General features: G+C 39.7%; 1 protein-coding gene across 2 annotated transcripts in view; it reads right to left on the bottom strand.

Moving 5' to 3' along the window:
- The window catches only part of IAPP (islet amyloid polypeptide), a 90705-nt gene extending 76318 nt beyond the window's left edge, over positions 1-14387 (bottom strand). Inside the window, exons 1-3 of one of the 2 annotated variants that reach the window (XM_053716273.1) lie at positions 14266-14387; positions 13988-14075; positions 13791-13916 (exon numbers count right to left, since the gene is read on the bottom strand). In XM_053716273.1, coding sequence (XP_053572248.1) covers positions 13791-13916; positions 13988-14061 — 200 coding nt within the window. In that variant the 5' untranslated portion in view covers positions 14062-14075; positions 14266-14387. Of the gene's footprint in view, positions 1-13790; positions 13917-13987; positions 14079-14265 lie in introns of both variants that reach the window. The other variant, XM_053716272.1, reaches the window with a different exon arrangement.
- Positions 14388-20534: the final 6147 nt, after the last annotated feature.

Genomic DNA, 20534 nt, shown 5'->3' on the forward strand with positions numbered 1-20534 from the left:
GGCTATCCGAAGGCATGATGAGGGCTAACCAGCCTATTTCTGTAAGTCCAAGGACGTTAAGTTTCAGCTCCCCAGGTATTTCAATCTGGTTTACGCACCTTTTTGATCCTGGCCCTTACTGGTACGGAGTGGTGGTTTGCACCCTGGGCTGGCGGGTGGACAGTGTCCGGGGGCAGGATGTGATCGAGGTAGAGTGACGGCACTTCCGGCCAGGGGTGAAGTCCCCAGACGCGCGTCTGGGGTGTTCCCTGCCCGTGTGATTCCGATGCCGAGAATTCCCTGTTTTTATAGTATTGAGCTACGCTCTGCTTCTTCTCCTGCGCCCTGGTACTGCCCATCTTGTTAGCATGGGTTACTACGTTTAGCTAGTACCTGATTGCTGCCCCCCTGGGCCATGTTTATTCAGACGGTCGTTAGTTCTTGTGTTGCCACAATAAACGTGACCTGCGGGTTTTCTCTAACCATAAAAAGTTGTTGTGTCGTTATTTTGTTGTGTTATTTATTTCTACGTTTAGAAACTAAGTTGAGTTTATGTTAAACCAAGAATGTATATAGTTATAAGTTATTCTTTCCACAGAGGAGGATATGGCATTTAATCCCTTATGTGTAACTGTATGATTACTGTATGTGCTGTTTATGTCACTGTGTGATTACTGTTTGTGCTGTGTGTGTCACTGTGTGATTACTGTTTATGCTGTGTATGTCAGTGTGATTACTGTATGTACTGTGTGTGTCACTGTGTGATTACTGTATGTGCTGTGTGTGTCACTGTGATTACTGAATGTGTTGTACATGTCACTGTGTGATTATTGTATGTGTTTTGTATGTTACTGTGTGATTATTGTGTGTGATATGTGTGTCACTGAGTGATTACTAGATGTGCTAAATGTGTCACTGTGTGATTACTGTATGTGCTGTATATGCACTGTGTGATTACTGTATGTGCTGTGTGTGTCACTGTGTGATTACTGTATGTGCTGTGTGTGTCACTGTGTGATTACTCTATGTGCTGTGTATGTTACTGTGTGATTACTGTATGTGCTGTGTGTGTCACTGTGTGATTACTGTATGTGCTGTGTGTGTCACTGTGTGATTATTGTATGTACTGTGTGTGTGTCACTGTGTGATTACTGTATGTGCTGTGTATGTCACTGTGTGATTACTGTATGTGCTGTGTGTGTCACTGTGTGATTACTGTATGTGCTGTGTGTGTCACTGTGTGATTACTCTATGTGCTGTGTATGTTACTGTGTGATTACTGTATGTACTGTGTGTGTCACTGTGTGATTACTGTATGTGCTGTGTGTGTCACTGTGTGATTACTCTATGTGCTGTGTATGTTACTCTGTGATTACTGTATGTGCTGTGTATGTCACTGTGATTATTGTATGTACTGTGTTTGTCACTGTGTGATTACTGTATGTACTGTGTGTGTCACTGTGTGATTACTGTATGTACTGTGTGTGTCACTGTGTGATTACTGTATGTGCTGTGTGTGTCACTGTTTGATTACTGCATGTGCTGTATATGCACTGTGTGATTACTGTATGTGCTGTGTGTGTCACTGTGTGATTACTGTATGTGCTGTGTGTGTCACTGTGTGATTACTGTATGTGCTGTGTGTGTCACTGTGTGACTACTGTATGTGCTGTGTGTGTCACTGTGTGATTACTTTATATGCTGTGTATGTCACTGTGTGATTACTGTATGTACTGTGTGTGTCACTGTGTGATTACTGTATGTGCTGTATATTCACTGTGTGATTACTGTATGTGCTGTGTGTGTCACTGTGTGATTACTGTATGTGCTGTGTGTATCACTGTGTGATTACTGAATGTGTTGTACATGTCACTGTGTGTCTACTGTATGTGCTGTGTATGTTAATGTGTGATTACTGTATGTGCTGTGTATGTCACTGTGTGATTACTGTATATACTGTGTGTGTCACTGTGCGATTACTGTATGTGCTGTGTGTGTCACTGTGTGATTACTGTATGTGCTGTATGTGTCACTGTGTGATTACTGAATGTGTTGTACATGGTACTGTGTGATTACTGTATGCGTTGTGTGTGTCACAGTGTGATTACTGTATGTGCTAAATGTGTCACTGTGTGATTACTGTTTGGGCTGTACATGTCACTGTGTGACTACTGTATGTGCTGTGTATGTCATTGTCTGATTACTGTATGTGCTGTGAATGTCATTGCGTGATTACTGTATATGCTGTGTGTGTCACTGTGTGATTACTCTATGTGCTGTGTGTGTCACTGTGTGATTACTCTATGTGATGTGTATGTTACTGTGTGATTACTGTATGTGCTGTGTATGTCACTGTGATTATTGTATGTACTGTGTGTGTCACTGTGCGATTACTGTAAGTACTATGTGTGTCACTGTGTGATTACCGTATGTGCTGTGTATGTCACTGTGATTACTGTATGTGCTGTGTATGTCACTGTGTGATTACTGTATGTGCTGTGTGGGTCATTGTGTGATTATTGTATGTGCTGTGTATGTCACTGTGTGATTACTGTATGTGCTGTGTGTGTCACTGTGTGATTACTGTATGTGCTGTGTGTGTCATTGTCTGATTACTGTATGTGCTGTGTATGTCATTGTGTGATTACTGTATGTGCTGTGTATGTCACTGTGTGATTACTGTATGTGTCACTGTGTTATTACTGTATGTGCTGTGTATGTCACTGTGTGATTACTGTATGTACTGTGTGTGTGTCACTGTGATTACTGTATGTGCTGTGTCTGTCACTGTGTGATTACTGTATGTGCTGTGTGTGTCACTGTGATTATTGTATGTACTGTGTCTGTCACTGTGTGATTACTGTATGTACTGTGTGTGTGTCACTGTGATTATTGTATGTACTGTGTCTGTCACTGTGTGATTACTGTATGTACTGTGTGTGTCACTGTGATTACTGTATGTGCTGTGTATGTTACTGTGTGATTACTGTATGTGCTGTGTGTGTCACTGTGTGATTACTGTATGTGCTATGTATGTTGTTGTGTGACTAATGTATGTGCTGTGTATGTCACTGTGTGATTACTGTATGTGCTGTGTATGTCACTGTGTGATTACTGTATGTGCTGTGTATGTCACTGTGAATATTGTATGTGCTGTGTATGTCACTGTGGGATTACTGTATGTGCTGTGTATGTCACTGTGTTATTACTGTGTGTGCTGTGGTTGTCATTGCGTGATTACTGTATGTGCTGTGTGTGTCACTGTGTGATTATTGTATGTGCTGTGTGTGTAACTGTGTGATTACTGTATGTGCTGTGTGTGTCACTGTGATTATTGTATGTACTGTGTCTGTCACTGTGTGATTACTGTGTGTGCTATGTATGTTGCTTTGTGACTACTGTATGTGCTGTGTATGTCACTGTGTGATTACTGTATGTACTGTGTGTGTCACTGTGTGATTACTGTATGTGCTATGTATGTTGCTTTGTGACTACTGTATGTGCTGTGTATGTCACTGTGTGATTACTGCATGTGCTGTGTGTATCACTGTGTGATTACTGTATGTGCTGTGTATGTTACTGTGTGATTACTGTATGTGCTGTGTGTGTCACTGTGTGATTACTGTGTGTGCTATGTATGTTGCTTTGTGACTACTGTATGTGCTGTGTATGTCACTGTGTGATTACTGTATGTGCTGTGTGTGTCACTGTGTGATTACTGTATGTGCTATGTATGTTGTTGTGTGACTACTGTATGTGCTGTGTATGTCACTGTGTGATTACTGTATATGTCACTGTGTGATTACTGTATGTGCTGTGTCTGTCACTGTGTGGTTACTGTATGTGCTGTGTGTGTCACTGTGATTATTGTATGTACTGTGTCTGACACTGTGTGATTGCTGTATGTGCTATAAATGTTGCTTTGTGACTACTGTATGTTCTGTGTATGTCACTGTGTGATTACTGTATGTACTGTGTGTGTCACTGTGATTACTGTATGTGCTGTGTATGTTACTGTGTGATTATTGTATGTGCTGTGTGTGTCACTGTGTGATTACTGTATGTGCTATGTATGTTGTTGTGTGACTACTGTATGTGCTGTGTATGTCACTGTGAATATTGTATGTGCTGTGTATGTCACTGTGTGATTACTGTATGTGCTGTGTGTGTCAATGTGTGATTACTGTATGTACTGTGTGTGTCACTGTGTGATTACTGTATGTGTCCCTGTGTGATTACTGTATGTGCTGTGTGTTTCAGTGTGTGATTAATGTATGTGCTGTGTCTGTCACTGTGTGATTACTGTATGTACTGTGTGTGTCACTGTGTGATTACTGTATGTGCTGTGTCTGTCACTGTGTGATTACTGTATGTGCTGTGTGTGTCACTGTGATTATTGTATGTACTGTGTCTGTCACTGTGTGATTACTGTATGTACTGTGTGTGTGTGTCACTGTGATTACTGTATGTGCTGTGTATGTTACTGTGTGATTACTGTATGTGCTGTGTGTGTCACTGTGTGATTACTGTATGTGCTATTTATGTTGCTTTGTGACTACTGTATGTGCTGTGTATGTCACTGTGTGATTAATGTATATGTCACTGTGTGATTACTGTATGTGCTGTGTATGTCACTGTGAATATTGTATGTGCTGTGTATGTCACTGTGTGATTACTGTATGTGCTGTGTAAGTCACTGTGTGATTATTGTATGTCCTGTGTATATAACTGTGTGATTACTGTATGTACTGTGTGTGTCAATGTGTGATTACTGTATGTGCTGTGTGTGTGTCACTGTGTGATTACTGCATGTGTCCCTGTGTGATTACTGTATATGCTGTGTGTGTCATTGTGTGATTATTGTATGTGAAGTTTATGTCATTGTGTGATTACTGTATGTGCTGTGTGTGTCACTGTGAGATTACTGTATGTGCTGTGTGTGTCATTGTGTGATTACTTTATGTGCTGTGTCTGTCACTGTGTGATTACTGTATGTACTGTGTGTGTCACTGTGATTACTGTATGTGCTGTGTCTGTCACTGTGTGATTACTGTATGTACTGTGTGTGTCACTGTGATTACTGTATGTGCTGTGTCTGTCACTGTGTGATTACTGTATGTGCTGTGTGTGTCACTGTGATTATTGTATGTACTGTGCCTGTCACTGTGTGATTACTGTATGTACTGTGATTACTGTATGTGCTGTGTATGTTACTGTGTGATTACTGTATGTGCTGTGTGTGTCACTGTGTGATTACTGTATGTGCTATGTATGTTGTTGTGTGACTACTGTATGTGCTGTGTATGTCACTGTGTGATTACTGTATATGTCACTGTGTGATTACTGTATGTGCTGTGTATGTCACTGTGAATATTGTATGTGCTGTGTATGTCACTGTGTGATTACTGTATGTGCTGTGTATGTAACTGTGTGATTACTGTATGTGCTGTGTGTGTCAATCTGTGATTACTGTATGTGCTGTGTGTGTGTCACTGTGTGATTACTGTATGTGTCACTGTGAGATTACTGTATGTGCTGTGTGTGTCATTGTGTGATTACTGTATGTGCTGTGTGTGTCACTTTGAGATTACTGTATGTGCTGTGTGTGTCATTGTGTGACTACTGTATGTGCTGTGTATGTCACTGTGTGATTACTGTATGTGCTGTGTGTTTCAGTGTGTAATTACTGTATGTGCTGTGTGTTTCAGTGTGTAATTACTGTATGTGCTGTGTGTGTCATTGAGTGATTACTGTATGTGCTGTGTATGTCACTGTGTGATTACTGTATGTGCTGTGTATTCACTGTGTGATTACTGTATGTTCTGTGTTTGTCACTGTGTGATTACTGTATGTGCTGTGTGTGTCACTGTGAGATTACTGTATGTGCTCTGTGTGTCTTTGTGTGATTACTGTATGTGCTGTGTGTGTGTCACTGTGTGATTACTGTATATGTTGTGTATGTCAGTGTGATTACTGTATGTACTGTGTGTGTGTCACTGTGTGATTACTGTATATGTTGTGTATGTCAGTGTGATTACTATATGTGCTGTGTATGTCACTGTGTGATTACAGCATGCACTGTGTGTCACTGTGTGATTACTGTATATGTCACTGTGTGATTACTGTACGTGCTAATTGTGTCACTGTGTGATTACTGTATGTGCTGTGTATGTCACTGTGCAATTACTGTATGTGCTGTGTGTGTCACTGTGTGATTACTGTATGTGCTGTGTATGTCACTCTGTGATTACTGTATGTGTTTTGTATGTCACTGTGTGACTACAGTATGTGCTGTGTGTATCACTGTGTGATTACTGTATGTGCTGTGTATGTCACTGTGTGACTACTGTATGTGCTGTGTGTGTCACTGTGTGATTACTGTATGTGCTGGGTGTGTCACTGTGTGATTACTGTATGTGCTGTATGTGTCACTGTGTGATTACTGTATGTGCTGTACATGTCACTGTGCGATTACTGTATGTGCTGTGTATGTTCCTGTGTGATTACTGTGTGTGATGTGTATGTCACTGTGTAATTACTGTATGTGATGTACGTGTCAATGTGTGATTACTGTATGTGATGTGTATGTCACTGTATTATTACTGTATGTGTCACTGTGTGATTACTGTATGTTCTGTGTATGTCACTGTGTGATTACTGTATATCCTGTGTATGTCACTGTGATTACTGTATGTGTCACTGTGTGATTACTGTATGTGCTGTCTATGTCACTGTGTGATTACTGTATGTGCTGGGTATGTCATTGTGCGATTACTGTATGTGCTGTGTGTACCACTGTGTGATTACTGTATGTGCTATGTATGTCACTGTGTGATTACTGTATGTGCTGTGTATGTTACTCATAGAAAGAAACACAGGTCTGGTCCAGTAGATAAAATCAGTAGTAAACTTTATTCTTAACTTTTCCATAAATAAGGAGAATACACACATAGTAATGGTGTATGCAGGTTCGGTCTTACACGTTTCGGCGGTAAACTTATGCCTTAATCATACTGCAATGGGGGCACGGTTTGCGCCCTCATATGCAAACCTTTTTATGGGTTGGCTTGAAAAGACCATAATCACCAATGATAATAACCCATACAGACCACACATTCGACTCTATAAGAGATTTATAGATGGGGATGGGGATGAAAAAGAGAAAGACCTATTCTTATCATATCTAAATAAAAATGATTTCTGTATGAGTTTTACCTCCGATTGGAATCTGGAAAAAATCAATTATTTGGATCTGGTTCTAATAGCTGATGAAAACTATAAAGTAGAGACAGATCTGTATAGAAAACCTATTGCTGGAAATGCATTGTTGCACTCAAAAAGTAATCACCCTAAACATGTTACAAAAGGCATTATCAAGGGTCAGCTGATCCGTGCTAAAAGAAACTGTTCAAAGACTGACAGCTATGAGAGAGCAAAAACTGAGTTAACCGAGAGAATGAAGAATAGGGGTTATAATGTTAATCAAATTAAGAGTGTCAGTAAAAAAGGTGATAGACTAGAGAGAGCAAGTCTTCTTCTTGATAAACCAAAGGATATCTGTAAGGATGACAGACCCATGTTCATAACCCAGTATTCTAATCAATATAATAAGATCTGTGAGATGGTTAAAAAATATCTGCCAATAATCTATGGAGATGAAATATTAAAGCTGTGGTTGAAAAGGGTTGTAAATTTGTATATAGGAAAGGTAGGTCACTGGCTAATATTGTATCCCCAAGTGAGTTAAAGACAAATAAGCTGAAAGATGATAGAGAGAGAAGTGCATGGTTACAGACAAATGGCACATATAAATGTGGAATTAAAAGATGTAGGGCCTGTGGATATATTAAAACCATTCAAAAATGTAAATCTTATGTGACAGATATGGAATACAATATTAAGGGATGCATCAAGTGTTCAACTGACCATGTGGTGTATCTCACTGAGTGCAGAGAGCACAGGAAACGATATATTGGAATGACCACCAGGGACGTGAGAACTCGCATTCGCGAACATATGTATAATACTGAAAAAAATATTGCTTGCTCTGCTCTTGCTACTCATTTCATTGAAGAGCATAATCAAGAACTACATTTTTTCAGTTGGTCTGCTATTGAACACATACCAAGGTCCCATAGAGGAGGTGATCGCTTAAATATTCTGAAAAAACAGGAAGCCTATTGGATCTTTCTGTTCAAGACTCTGGTTCCACTTGGGTTTAATTCTGAACACGATATTATTAACTGCTGGTCATAATATCTGTTTACATAAACAACATAAAGAATAAATAACCCTATGCTTAGGTTCTCTACCACTAATCTGTTTATTACAACCAGATTTCCTTTTATCATTGTTGCTGCTTGTTATTTAGATATTTTTATACCTGTTGGTGTAATACATCTATATCAAAGCACAATTAATATGATTTATATCTACAACAAAGCCAGTTTAACAATGTCCTTTTATCCCCTATTCTGTAAAGAAATTCTTAAATATATCTGGTATCTAAAAAACAGAGTAGACATTCTCCTCCTTCTATCTTTGTTCTAATAATATGTGTCAACATATATAGATTGAGGAAATGATAAATATTTGATATAGTAGACAGAAAAACTATTATGTAAAAAATGTTTTACAATTGAAACCTAAGTTTCACAATGTGACAAATTGAGATTTCTTCATGAAACTATTATCTTATAAGGTTTATGGTTTTCTAATAAGGAATACAATATATGACAAGTAAATATGTTAAAAATGTACATTAACCTTAAGAAGTATTAACAGGTGAAAATATCCCTTTAAGAGCTTTGTAACATGATATTTCTGAGTAAAAGAAAAGTAAGAGGGAGGGCATAAGCGTCTTGTTATAAGCTTCAGGTATATGAGGTTCAGGTATGGTCTATGATTAAGGCATAAGTTTACCGCCGAAATGCGTAAGACCAAACCTGCATACACCATTACTATGTGTGTATTCTCCTTATTTTATGGAAAAGTTAAGAATAAAGTTTACTACTGATTTTATCTACTGGACCAGACCTGTGTTTCTTTCTACGATTTACTTCTTGTGAGCGAGGAGGAGCTCGCTATTTGGGTCCTAGTAGACCCTGAGCGGCAGGCTGAGAAAATACACCTAGGAAGTACATGACAGCGTAACCAACCGGAACCGGGATTTATCATTGGAAGCAGCGTCTGCGAATTGTGGAGGTGTTGTGGAGACAAAGGACGATTGACTCATCGGTACGGGTAAGACCTCACGCCTGATAGCGCAAGATAGAGGCATCCGATCCTGAGTGGTGAGTGCCCTGTGAGTGGGCTTTACTGTCTAATCCTAAAACACTGACGCTGCATATGTTTGTGTACGGCTCCTGATTGTTGTGTGTAATATCGCTGATCTGACATTGTGGATTATTTCCCTGCCTACCTTTGCTTGCTATCTGGCTACACACGGAGTGAAGCACCTGTGTTTGTGTGCTGTGTATGTTACTGTGTAATTACTGTATGTGCTGTGTATGTCACTGTGTGATTACTGTATGTGCTAAACATGTGACTGTGTGATTTCTGTATGTGTTGTATATATCACTCTATGATTACTGTATGTGTTGTGTGTGTGTCACTGTGTTATTACTGTATGTGCTGTCTATGTCACTGTGATTACTGTATGTGCTGTGTGTGTTACTGTGTGATTACTGTATGTGCTGTGTATGTTACTGTGTGATTACTGTATATGTCACTGTATGATTACTGTATGTGCTGTGTATGTCACTGTGTGATTACAGTATGTGCTATGTATGTCATTGTGTGATTACTGTATGTGCTGTGTGTGTTACTGTGTGATTACTGTATGTGCTGTGTATGTTACTGTGTGATTACTGTATATGTCACTGTGTGATTACTGTATGTGCTGTGTATGTCACTGTGTGATTACTGTATGTGCTGTGTGTGTTACTGTGTGATTACTGTATATGTCACTGTGTGATTACTGTATGTGCTGTGTATGTCACTGTGTGATTACAGTATGTGCTATGTATGTCATTGTGTGATTACTGTATGTGCTGTGTGTGTTACTGTGTGATTACTGTATGTGCTGTGTATGTTACTGCGTGATTACTGTATATGTCACTGTGTGATTACTGTATGTGCTGTGTATGTCACTGTGAATATTGTATGTGCTGTGTATGTCACTGTGTGATTACTGTATGTGCTGTGTATGTCACTGTGATTATTGTATGTGCTGTGTATGTAACTGTGTGATTACTGTATGTGCTGTGTATGTCATTGTGTGATTACTGTATGTGCTGTGTATGTCACTGTGTGATTATTGTATGTGCTGTGTATGTCATTGTGTGATTACTGTATGTGCTGTGTATGTCACTGTGTGATTATTGTATGTGCTGTGTATGTAACTGGGTGATTACTGTATGTGCTGTGTGTGTCATTGTGTGATTACTGCATGTGCTGTGTATGTCACTGTGTGATTATTGTATGTGCTGTGTATGTCATTGTGTGATTACTGTATGTGCTGTGTATGTCACTGTGTGATTATTGTATGTGCTGTGTATGTCATTGTGTGATTACTGTATGTGCTGTGTATGTCACTGTGTGATTATTGTATGTGCTGTGTATGTCACTGTTTGATTACTGTATGTGTCACTATGTGATTACTGTATATGCTGTGTGTGTCACTGTGTGATTACTGTATATGCTGTGTATGTCACTGTGTGATTACTGTATATGCTGTGTGTGTCACTGTGTGATTACTGTATGTGCTGTGTATGTCATTGTGTGATTACTGTATGTGCTGTGTATGTTACTGTGTGATTAGTGTATGTGCTGTGTATGTTACTGTGTGATTACTGTATGTGCTGTGTATGTTACTGTGTGATTACTGTTTGTGCTGTGTATGTCACTGTGTGATTACAGTATGTGCTATGTATGTCACTGTGTGATTACTGTATATGCTGTGTGTGTCACTGTGTGATTACTGTATGTGCTGTGTATGTCATTGTGTGATTACTGTATGTGCTGTGTATGTTACTGTGTGATTAGTGTATGTGCTGTGTATGTCACTGTGTGATTACTGTATGTACTGTGTGTCACTGTGTGATTACTGTATGTGCTGTGTATGTCACTGTGTGATTACTGTATGTGCTGTGTATGTCACTGTGTGATTACTGTATGTGTTGTGTATGTCACTGTGATTACTGTATGTGCTGTGTGTATCACTGTGTAATTACTGTATGTGCTGTGTATGTCACTGTGTTATTAATGTATGTGCTGTGTATGTCACTGTGATTACTGTATGTGCTGTGTGTGTCACTGTGTGATTACTGTATGTACTGTACATGTCACTGTGTAATTACTGTATGTGCTGTGTATGTCACTGTATAATTACTGTATGTGTTGTACGTGTCACTGTGTGATTACTGTATGTGCTGTGTGTTTCATTGTGTGATTACTGTATGTGCTGTGTATGTTACTGTGTGATTACTGTATGTGCTGTGTGTGTCACTGTGTGATTATTGTATGTACTTTGTATGTCACTGTGTAATTACTGTATGTGTAGTATATGTCACTGTGATTACTGTATGTGCTGTGTATGTCACTGTGTGATTACTGTATGTGCTGTGTGTGTCACTGTGTAATTACTTTATGTGCTGTGTATGTAACTGTGATTACTGTATGTGCTGTGTATGTTACTGTGTGATTACTGTATGGGCTGTGTATGTCACTGTGTGATTACTGTATGTGCTGTGTGTGTCACTGTGTGATTATTGTATGTACTGTGTGTGTGTCACTGTGTGATTACTGTATGTGCTGTGTATGTCACTGTGTGATTACTGTATGTCACTGTGTGTGTCACTGTGTGATTACTGTATGTGCTGTGTATGTCACTGTGTGATTACTGTATATGCTGTGTGTGTCACTGTGTGATTACTGTATGTGCTGTGTATGTCATTGTGTGATTACTGTATGTGCTGTGTATGTTACTGTGTGATTAGTGTATGTGCTGTGTATGTCACTGTGTGATTACTGTATGTACTGTGTGTCACTGTGTGATTACTGTATGTGCTGTGTATGTCACTGTGTGATTACTGTATGTGCTGTGTATGTCACTGTGTGATTACTGTATGTGTTGTGTATGTCACTGTGATTACTGTATGTGCTGTGTGTATCACTGTGTAATTACTGTATGTGCTGTGTATGTCACTGTGTTATTAATGTATGTGCTGTGTATGTCACTGTGATTACTGTATGTGCTGTGTGTGTCACTGTGTGATTACTGTATGTACTGTACATGTCACTGTGTAATTACTGTATGTGCTGTGTATGTCACTGTATAATTACTGTATGTGTTGTACGTGTCACTGTGTGATTACTGTATGTGCTGTGTGTTTCATTGTGTGATTACTGTATGTGCTGTGTATGTTACTGTGTGATTACTGTATGTGCTGTGTGTGTCACTGTGTGATTATTGTATGTACTTTGTATGTCACTGTGTAATTACTGTATGTGTAGTATATGTCACTGTGATTACTGTATGTGCTGTGTATGTCACTGTGTGATTACTGTATGTGCTGTGTGTGTCACTGTGTAATTACTTTATGTGCTGTGTATGTAACTGTGATTACTGTATGTGCTGTGTATGTTACTGTGTGATTACTGTATGGGCTGTGTATGTCACTGTGTGATTACTGTATGTGCTGTGTGTGTCACTGTGTGATTATTGTATGTACTGTGTGTGTGTCACTGTGTGATTACTGTATGTGCTGTGTATGTCACTGTGTGATTACTGTATGTCACTGTGTGTGTCACTGTGTGATTACTGTATGTGCTGTGTATGTCACTGTGTGATTACTGTATGTGCTCTGTGTGTCACTATGTGATTACTGTATGTGCTGTGTGTGTCACTGTGATTACTGTATGTGGTGTGTATGTCACTGTGTGATTACTGTATGTGCTGTATATGCACTGTGTGATTACTGTATGTACTGTGTGTGTCACTGTGTGATTACTGTATGTGCTGTGTGTGTCACTATGTGATTACTGTATGTGCTGTGTGTGTCACTGTGATTACTGTATGTGGTGTGTATGTCACTGTGTGATTACTGTATGTCACTGTGTGTGTCACTGTGTTATTACTGTATATGCTGTGTGTGTCACTTTTTGATTACTGTATGTACTGTGTGTGTCACTATGTGATTACTGTATATGCTGTGTGTGTCACTGTGATTACTGTATGTGGTGTGTATGTCACTGTGTGATTACTGTATGTGGTGTGTATGTCACTATGTGATTACTGTATGTGCTGTGTATGTCACTATGTGATTACTGTATGTGGTGTGTATGTCACTGTGTGATTACTGTATGTGGTGTGTATGTCACTATGTGATTACTGTATGTGCTGTGTATGTCACTGTGTGATTACTGTATGTACTGTGTGTGTCACTGTGTGATTACTGTATATGCTGTGTGTGTCACTGTGTGATTACTGTATGTGCTGTGTGTGTCACTGTGTGATTACTGTATGTGGTGTGTATGTCACTGTGTGATTACTGTATGTACTGTGTGTGTCACTGTGTGATTACTGTATGTGGTGTGTATGTCACTGTGTTATTATTTTACATGCTGCTATATTTCCGTATGATTACTATATGCTATGTTTGCATTTTCTGACTGTGAATTAAATTCTATGTGTAACAGAAGCATATTATTTACAGAATAGCATAGAAGTAAGCAGATTAAGCAGTGTTGCTACTGTACAAGTTAAAAAACTGTATTTAAATGTAGCACTAGTAATAAGCAGACGGTACCTTTGTGTGTTTGGGCTTTGCACCTGTGACATTTCACGTGTGGGTCCCAGTAATATTTGCTTGCTTTGCGTTGATAAACTCCATCTCTTTGCAGGTGTGAAGTGAGAAATGTCCTCAGAATGCAATCTATAAAATACAGAAAACTGTAAGCTAAACATTACTATCACCACACGTCAGTACAGTAACATGGCACTTGCCTGTGAATTGGCACCGCTTCGCTGCAGCTCACGGTTACTGAGAGAATGAGGAGGAGGGCAGGTAAGTGACACATCCTTGTCTTACAGTCTGCTGGAAGGAAAGATAGAGCAATAATTTCATTTTCTACAATAAAATACGCACCTGATGCACATGTGTGAATACTAATTGCATTGCCTGGTTCCTAAGTGTCATTTACGCAGACATTTAAAGGAATGAAATGTGACATGTTTGCTATATGTAATTGCTTCAGCTCTGCGATATAGAAAAAAGTATTTACCTGTGTGCCGAACGTGGAGGATTGTTCAAGTCTCCGGGACAAGGAAGTTTCTTTTTGTAAGCAAAGTCACTGTCAGAGATGCTGAGATGTGAAACACCCAGTAGCTCGCTCTAAGGGCAGTGCCTCTGGGCGTCTGCTCTCCGGAATCCCCTTCATATCTGAGAAGTCGGCAGCTTATAAAGCTTGGCACCTGTGAGGGCTGACGTCAGGAGGATCTGTGTGTGAGAATGGGCAAGCTCCCAGGGTGAGATTCCCTTTCTGTCACTCTGCACACATTTATCATATTACAATGAGAGGGGACAGTTTGACCTTATAACACAGGGGCAAACACTTTCCCAACAATTACAGGAAAATAAATGCAATCTTAATGAAGCCTTTTAACTCTTTATTTGCCTCAGAGGGTTGCAAACTCTTTATATCTCTTTAGTTATTAAAAAAAGAATAATTTTTACTCTTAAGCTGAAATATTGTCTTGTTAATATTTTTTTTCCAATCTTGAAATATTTTAGATGAATAAATCCTGTGATTTACTTATAACAGATGTGCTAAATTGCTGAAATGTTATTAATAACTAATAATATGCCATTATGGTACAGATATACATTTATTTCCTTTTACATTTCAGATAATAATGGATGCTGATGTATGTAATATTTATGACTAGTGGCAATAGATTTTAGTGCATTTTCAATAAATAAAGAAAACAAGTAAAATAAAAGACCAAGGATACACTAAATTAATAATGGCCAGATTACGCATTAACAGTTACGTGCAAGCGAAAAGGGCTTTATCACTGGTGTTTGCTTATATCGATTTTACTGCTGTTATTACAAGTTGAAAGTAAACATGAATGCTTGAGCGCACTCATTATTTATGCTAAAATGATTACCGCGATCTCAGAGCTCTTTTTAACTGTTTTGCAAAACAAATAAGTGTCACAAAACACATCAATAATACTAAGTACAGTTACCCTTATAGAAACACTGTCTAATAAAATTATTCAAGCAAAATTTTGCACAAAAAAGTTATAAGGGCTCAAAGAGATGAGGTCTCAGGTGTTAGTAAAAAAAAGGCTTCAACGACCTTTAACATAGAGATGCATACACGTTTATATCTGCAGATGTTTATGTATGTTTATATATGTCTGTATAATTATACATATGTATTTATATGTGTATGTATGTATTTACAGACATATAAACACATAAATACATATGTATACATATATAGACACACACACACACACACATATATATATAAGTGCTTTGCAACCCTTTACAGTTAAGTAGCTGAAAACATGAAAAAACATATTTATGTAATATTCATATTTAATAATGTGTATTTACTGTAAATATTTCACATTCTTTCTTTACATAACAGAATATCTCTTTCTCTCTTTCTCTTTTTCTTTCTCTTTCTTTCTCTCTCTCTTTTTCTTTCTCTCTCTCTTTTTCTCTCTCTTTTTCTTTCTCTCTTTTTTTTTCTCCCTCTTTTTCTTTCTCTCTTTTTTTCTCTCTCTTTCTCTTTTTCTTTCTTACGCCTAGATTTAGAGTTTTGCGTTAGAGGGGGTGCGTTAGCTACGCATGGTTTATTTCTAACGCACAGAGTTTTTTATGCTGGTATTTAGAGTTTATAAACAACCTTCTAACGATACTCCTAACGCGTGTATTTCACACGCGGAATCACACCCGCGTTAGACAGTCTCCCATAGAGATCAATGGAAAAGCAAACAAACACGCTTTTTTCACCTAACACTCGATCTCGCGAGAAATACACACTGCTCGGTCATATGACGTATACCACATAATGCACAACAATAACACACCGCAAATGTCAGAACAACAATCACAAAACAAAGCACACATGCATTACACATTCACAAGCGGGGGGAAAAAAAATAAATAAATAAAGGGAATACGCATATACTTTACGATTCGGCAATACGGAAAATAAAAAAAAGGAAAAATAAATGCACACTCATACACAAGCAAAATACTCGCATTCAACATTACGAAATATTAGGACAAACAAACATATACAACACTTCACAAATACGACACCATCGCAAATTAACATTAACACATAATACTATTGGACAATGTTATAGAAAACGAGCACTATGACATCATCGCATTCTACACATTCCACAAATACTAACTCGAAATGAGCATGCGCAAATTCACACACTTAATACACATTGCAATAATATTAATTGCTAATAAAGCACACCTGAACATAATTTACAAGGCAAACCGGTACATCATTAAACATTTACACAGGGTATATAAGCACCACACAAGCATGGCTTCTTTGACTGTGTTGCTGGTGGGTTTTTGGAGATTACAGAGAGATTTAGTGCCTTATTGTGAGTTAGTGTTAGTGTGAGAGAGTCAGTTAGTGTTATCGTGAGTGAGTTAGTGTGAGTTAGTGGTAGTGTGAGTTAGTGGTAGCGTGAGTTATTCAGAGTTAGTGGTAGTGTGAGAGAGTCAGTTAGTGTTAGTGTGAGAGAGTCAGTTAGTGTTATCGTGAGTGAGTTAGTGGGAGTTAGTGGTAGTGTGAGTTATTCAGAGTTAGTGGTAGTGTGACAGAGTCAGTTAGTGGTAGTGTGAGTTAGTGGTAGCGTGAGTTAGTGGTAGCGTGAGTTAGTGGTAGCGTGAGTTAGTGGGAGCGTGAGTTAGTTGGAGCGTGAGTTAGTGGGAGCGTTAGTGAGCGACAGTTGGTTTGGGTAAGTGTGCGAGTGCTTTTTCTGTATACTTAACACATTTACACGCAAACACATTCAATACATACATACACTTATCAATTACACTACATACACTCCATACCCCATACCCTCTCATACTACACTCCATACCCCATTCCCTGTAGTCCCATTCCCTTTCATCCCATTTCCTCTATTCCCATACCCCATTCCCTCTAATCCCATCCCCTAGTTACATTTAGTTTACATATCCTCCTTTTAGTCTTCTTATACATTTTGTTTGATTAAATACTCCTTACCCTCTTTTATTTATATCCCTTTCACACTTTCAGCACTTTTTTGTTCTTTTTAGTTCTTTATTTTGACCCCCTTTCATTTGGGCACACTCACTTTTTGTTGGATTAGTTGGGGTTTAGTTTAGGGAAGAGATGGAGGAGGAGGGCAGGCAGGAGATTAGTCAGGGGAGAGGTAGAGGGGGGAGGAGAGGGAGAGGGGGGGAGAGGAACAGGACAGGAAGGGGGCAGGAAGCGGGGGTGGAAGCGGTGGGTGGACCCAGCCACTTTGTTCAAGATGAACAAGTGGCTGGGCCCAGTGGCGGACAGAGTAGGGCTTCACAGTCTGGGAAACAGAGGGCATCATCACAGGGGAAGGCCAAGGCGACTAGGGAGGCGAGGTTTACTATGGAGGAGAAGGAGGTCCTCGTAGAAGCCTATATGGGCAGGTATAGGAGGCTGCAGGCTAAGAAGACCACCCCGAGTGACAAGCGGAAGCTCTGGCGGGAGATAAGGGATGCAGTTAATGCAGTGGGGGGCCGGAACAGAGATATGGACTCTATTAAACATCGCTACGGGGACTGCAAGATGGAGCTTAAAAAGAAAAATAACCAGGGAGTACCAACATGCCACAGGAACCGGTGGCGGGCCTGCACTGACCGTTGAGTACTCCCGATGGGAGGAAATGTTGCGTCCCAGATTGACCAGAGAGATATCACAAACACAGTTTGGAAAATGCGGAAATCGTATTGATTGTTAGATTTCAAAGTGGATTAATGAGGCTGCATTTGTAATTGTATCGTAAGCAAAATAATTTACATCTTTATTTTGAAATATGCTAATATATACATTTCTTTCTTTTTGCAATATACAGAGTCTGGGGAGGAGGCAGCACACCAACTACAGGCTCCTCCTTTTCCCCGGTATGAGAGTGGTGGGGATGAATCACCACCCCGGAGAGAAGAGGCCCCCCCTGCACAAGAAGCAGAGGCCCCCCCCCCTGAAGCAGAGGCCCAAACTGAAGCAGAGGAAGAGGCCCCTGAAGCAGAGGAAGAGGCCCCTGAAGCAGAGGAAGAGGCCCCTCAAGCACCAGCAGGCTGCCGTGCACCAGCAGGCCGCCGTGCACGGCAGCCCGCCGTGCACAACAGGAGGAGATAGCCGAGGTGCGGGTGTTACTCGACTACATTGAACAGATGCGTACCTCCCGGATGGAAAATATCCAAGGGAGAAGTCGGATTATCGAAGAGTTTCGTGGCATTAGAGAAGGACAAACACAAATTATAGAGATCCTTACAAGAATAGAAAAAGGACAAAACCGGAGTTTACAGCTACAAGAAGCTATGTTAAATTTCTTCCGGGAGGCGCATGCTGGGCCATCTGCTGCTGGGCCATCTGCTGCTGGGCCATCTCCTGCTGGGCCATCTCCTGCTGGGCCATCTCCTGCTTGCCCATCTCTTGCTGGGCCATCTCCTGCTGGCCCATCTCCTGCTGGGCCATCTCCTCCTGGGCCATCTCCTCCTGGGCCATCTCCTCCTGGGCCATCTCCTCCTGGGCCATCTCCTCAGTTGGTCATCCCAGTACTCCTCCTTCCACTCTTCCCACAACGTCTCCGATGAGAACTCGTCGGAGGGGGCAGTTGCCCCTCCCAGAGCCTCAGCCTCATGGGAAGAGGGGAAGGAAGAGGAAGTAAGTATTTAGTTGAGATATGTTGGTTTTGTATTTATTTAATGTGTAATGGATAGCTATGTGATGATGTGGTTTTCATACACTTGTGGACCACACTCTGTATATAATCTGCTTCTATGGGACCGGGTCCATGGAGGCAGATTGTTTGCAGAGTGTGGGTTATAAGTGTGTGCACACCACATCATCACATACCTATCCTTGTTCATGATATTGATTGGTTTCTGTGATGTGATGTCCAAACTGTTTCCCTAATCTCAAACAAAATGACCATTACAATTATCCATGATGGCATATTACTGTTTGAATGACAATAACACAGCTTAAAGGGACAGTCAGAACATTATTGTTTACAAAGAAAACACTTTATTACGCATTATCAAGTTGGAAACAAAAACATGGAGAAATACGTGTGACTTATGTGCTTACCCTTGTATCTATGCCTATGAAAACAGAACCACTTATTTGTTGTTCTGACATAACAACATTTTAGACAATCAATGATCAATACAGGGTAAATATGCTGTATGAGCTCAAGGTTTTCAATATCCAAATGCTATCAAAATGCCCTCTAGTGGTCAAAATGCATTCTGATTACATGCACTCTTCAAGCTCTAAGAAATGAGCACACGAACCTCATAGGTTTAGCTAGCAAATAAAAATAACCAGAGAAAAATGATTAATTGGTGAGAAACATTTGATATTATTTTTATTTCAAAAATTGCTTTTTTAATAATGCAAATCATTATTTGTTTTCTAGACTCTCCCTTTAAAAAATTACATATGCTAACATATACTAATATTTGGTGATTGTTGGTATATCTACATGTACTTGTTCAAACAAGAAATATTGGAAAAAGATTTCTATTGACGTGTTAAATAAAGTCTATTTTCTTAAAGAGACATTATTGTGTTTGATTTATTTTAGAAAGACATTTGTTTTAACAAGGAATATGGTTTAAAGTCCTTTTAGGAGTGACTAAACAAATATATGCTCACAATAATATATTTGGAGATTAACCAATGTGGAACTCATACATGATACAACAATCAACATTTGCATTAAAGGGACAGTATACAATCTTTTTAAGAGAACTGCATGTAATAGGCACTACTAGAAACCACAAGATTAACATATACTGATATCAAAATCAATATGAAAAAGCTTTAAACACTTTCAAAGAAAATCGGGTTATCTATATTGAAAAGATAGCTGTAAAGCCCATTCCAAGGGGGGTAGTTATCAAGCCGTCTACTTTTCTGGCTTCGCCGGCCCAATACGCCCGCCTAAGCTCGCCTCACATCGCCGCCGCGGACCTGAAAAAATACGCCTAAGTTATCAAATAAAGCTGTCAAAAAGCCGCGGGGCGATGAGCAGCGGACTGTGACAGTTATCACTCATCCAATCTCGCTGCCCTTCGGCTTTTTCCCAGCTTTATTGCTAGCCTGTCACTAAGCACTCACACTAAACTACACTGTTCTATCCCTATACCGGCGCCCCCGGAGCCTCCCGCAACTCAATAAAGTTACTAACCCCTAAACCGCCGCTCCTAGACCCCGCAGCAAGTCTTATAAATGTATTAACCCCTAAACCGCCGCTCCCGGACACCGCT

The sequence above is a fragment of the Bombina bombina genome, chromosome 6, assembly GCF_027579735.1.
Source record: "Bombina bombina isolate aBomBom1 chromosome 6, aBomBom1.pri, whole genome shotgun sequence".
Lineage (NCBI taxonomy): Eukaryota > Metazoa > Chordata > Amphibia > Anura > Bombinatoridae > Bombina > Bombina bombina.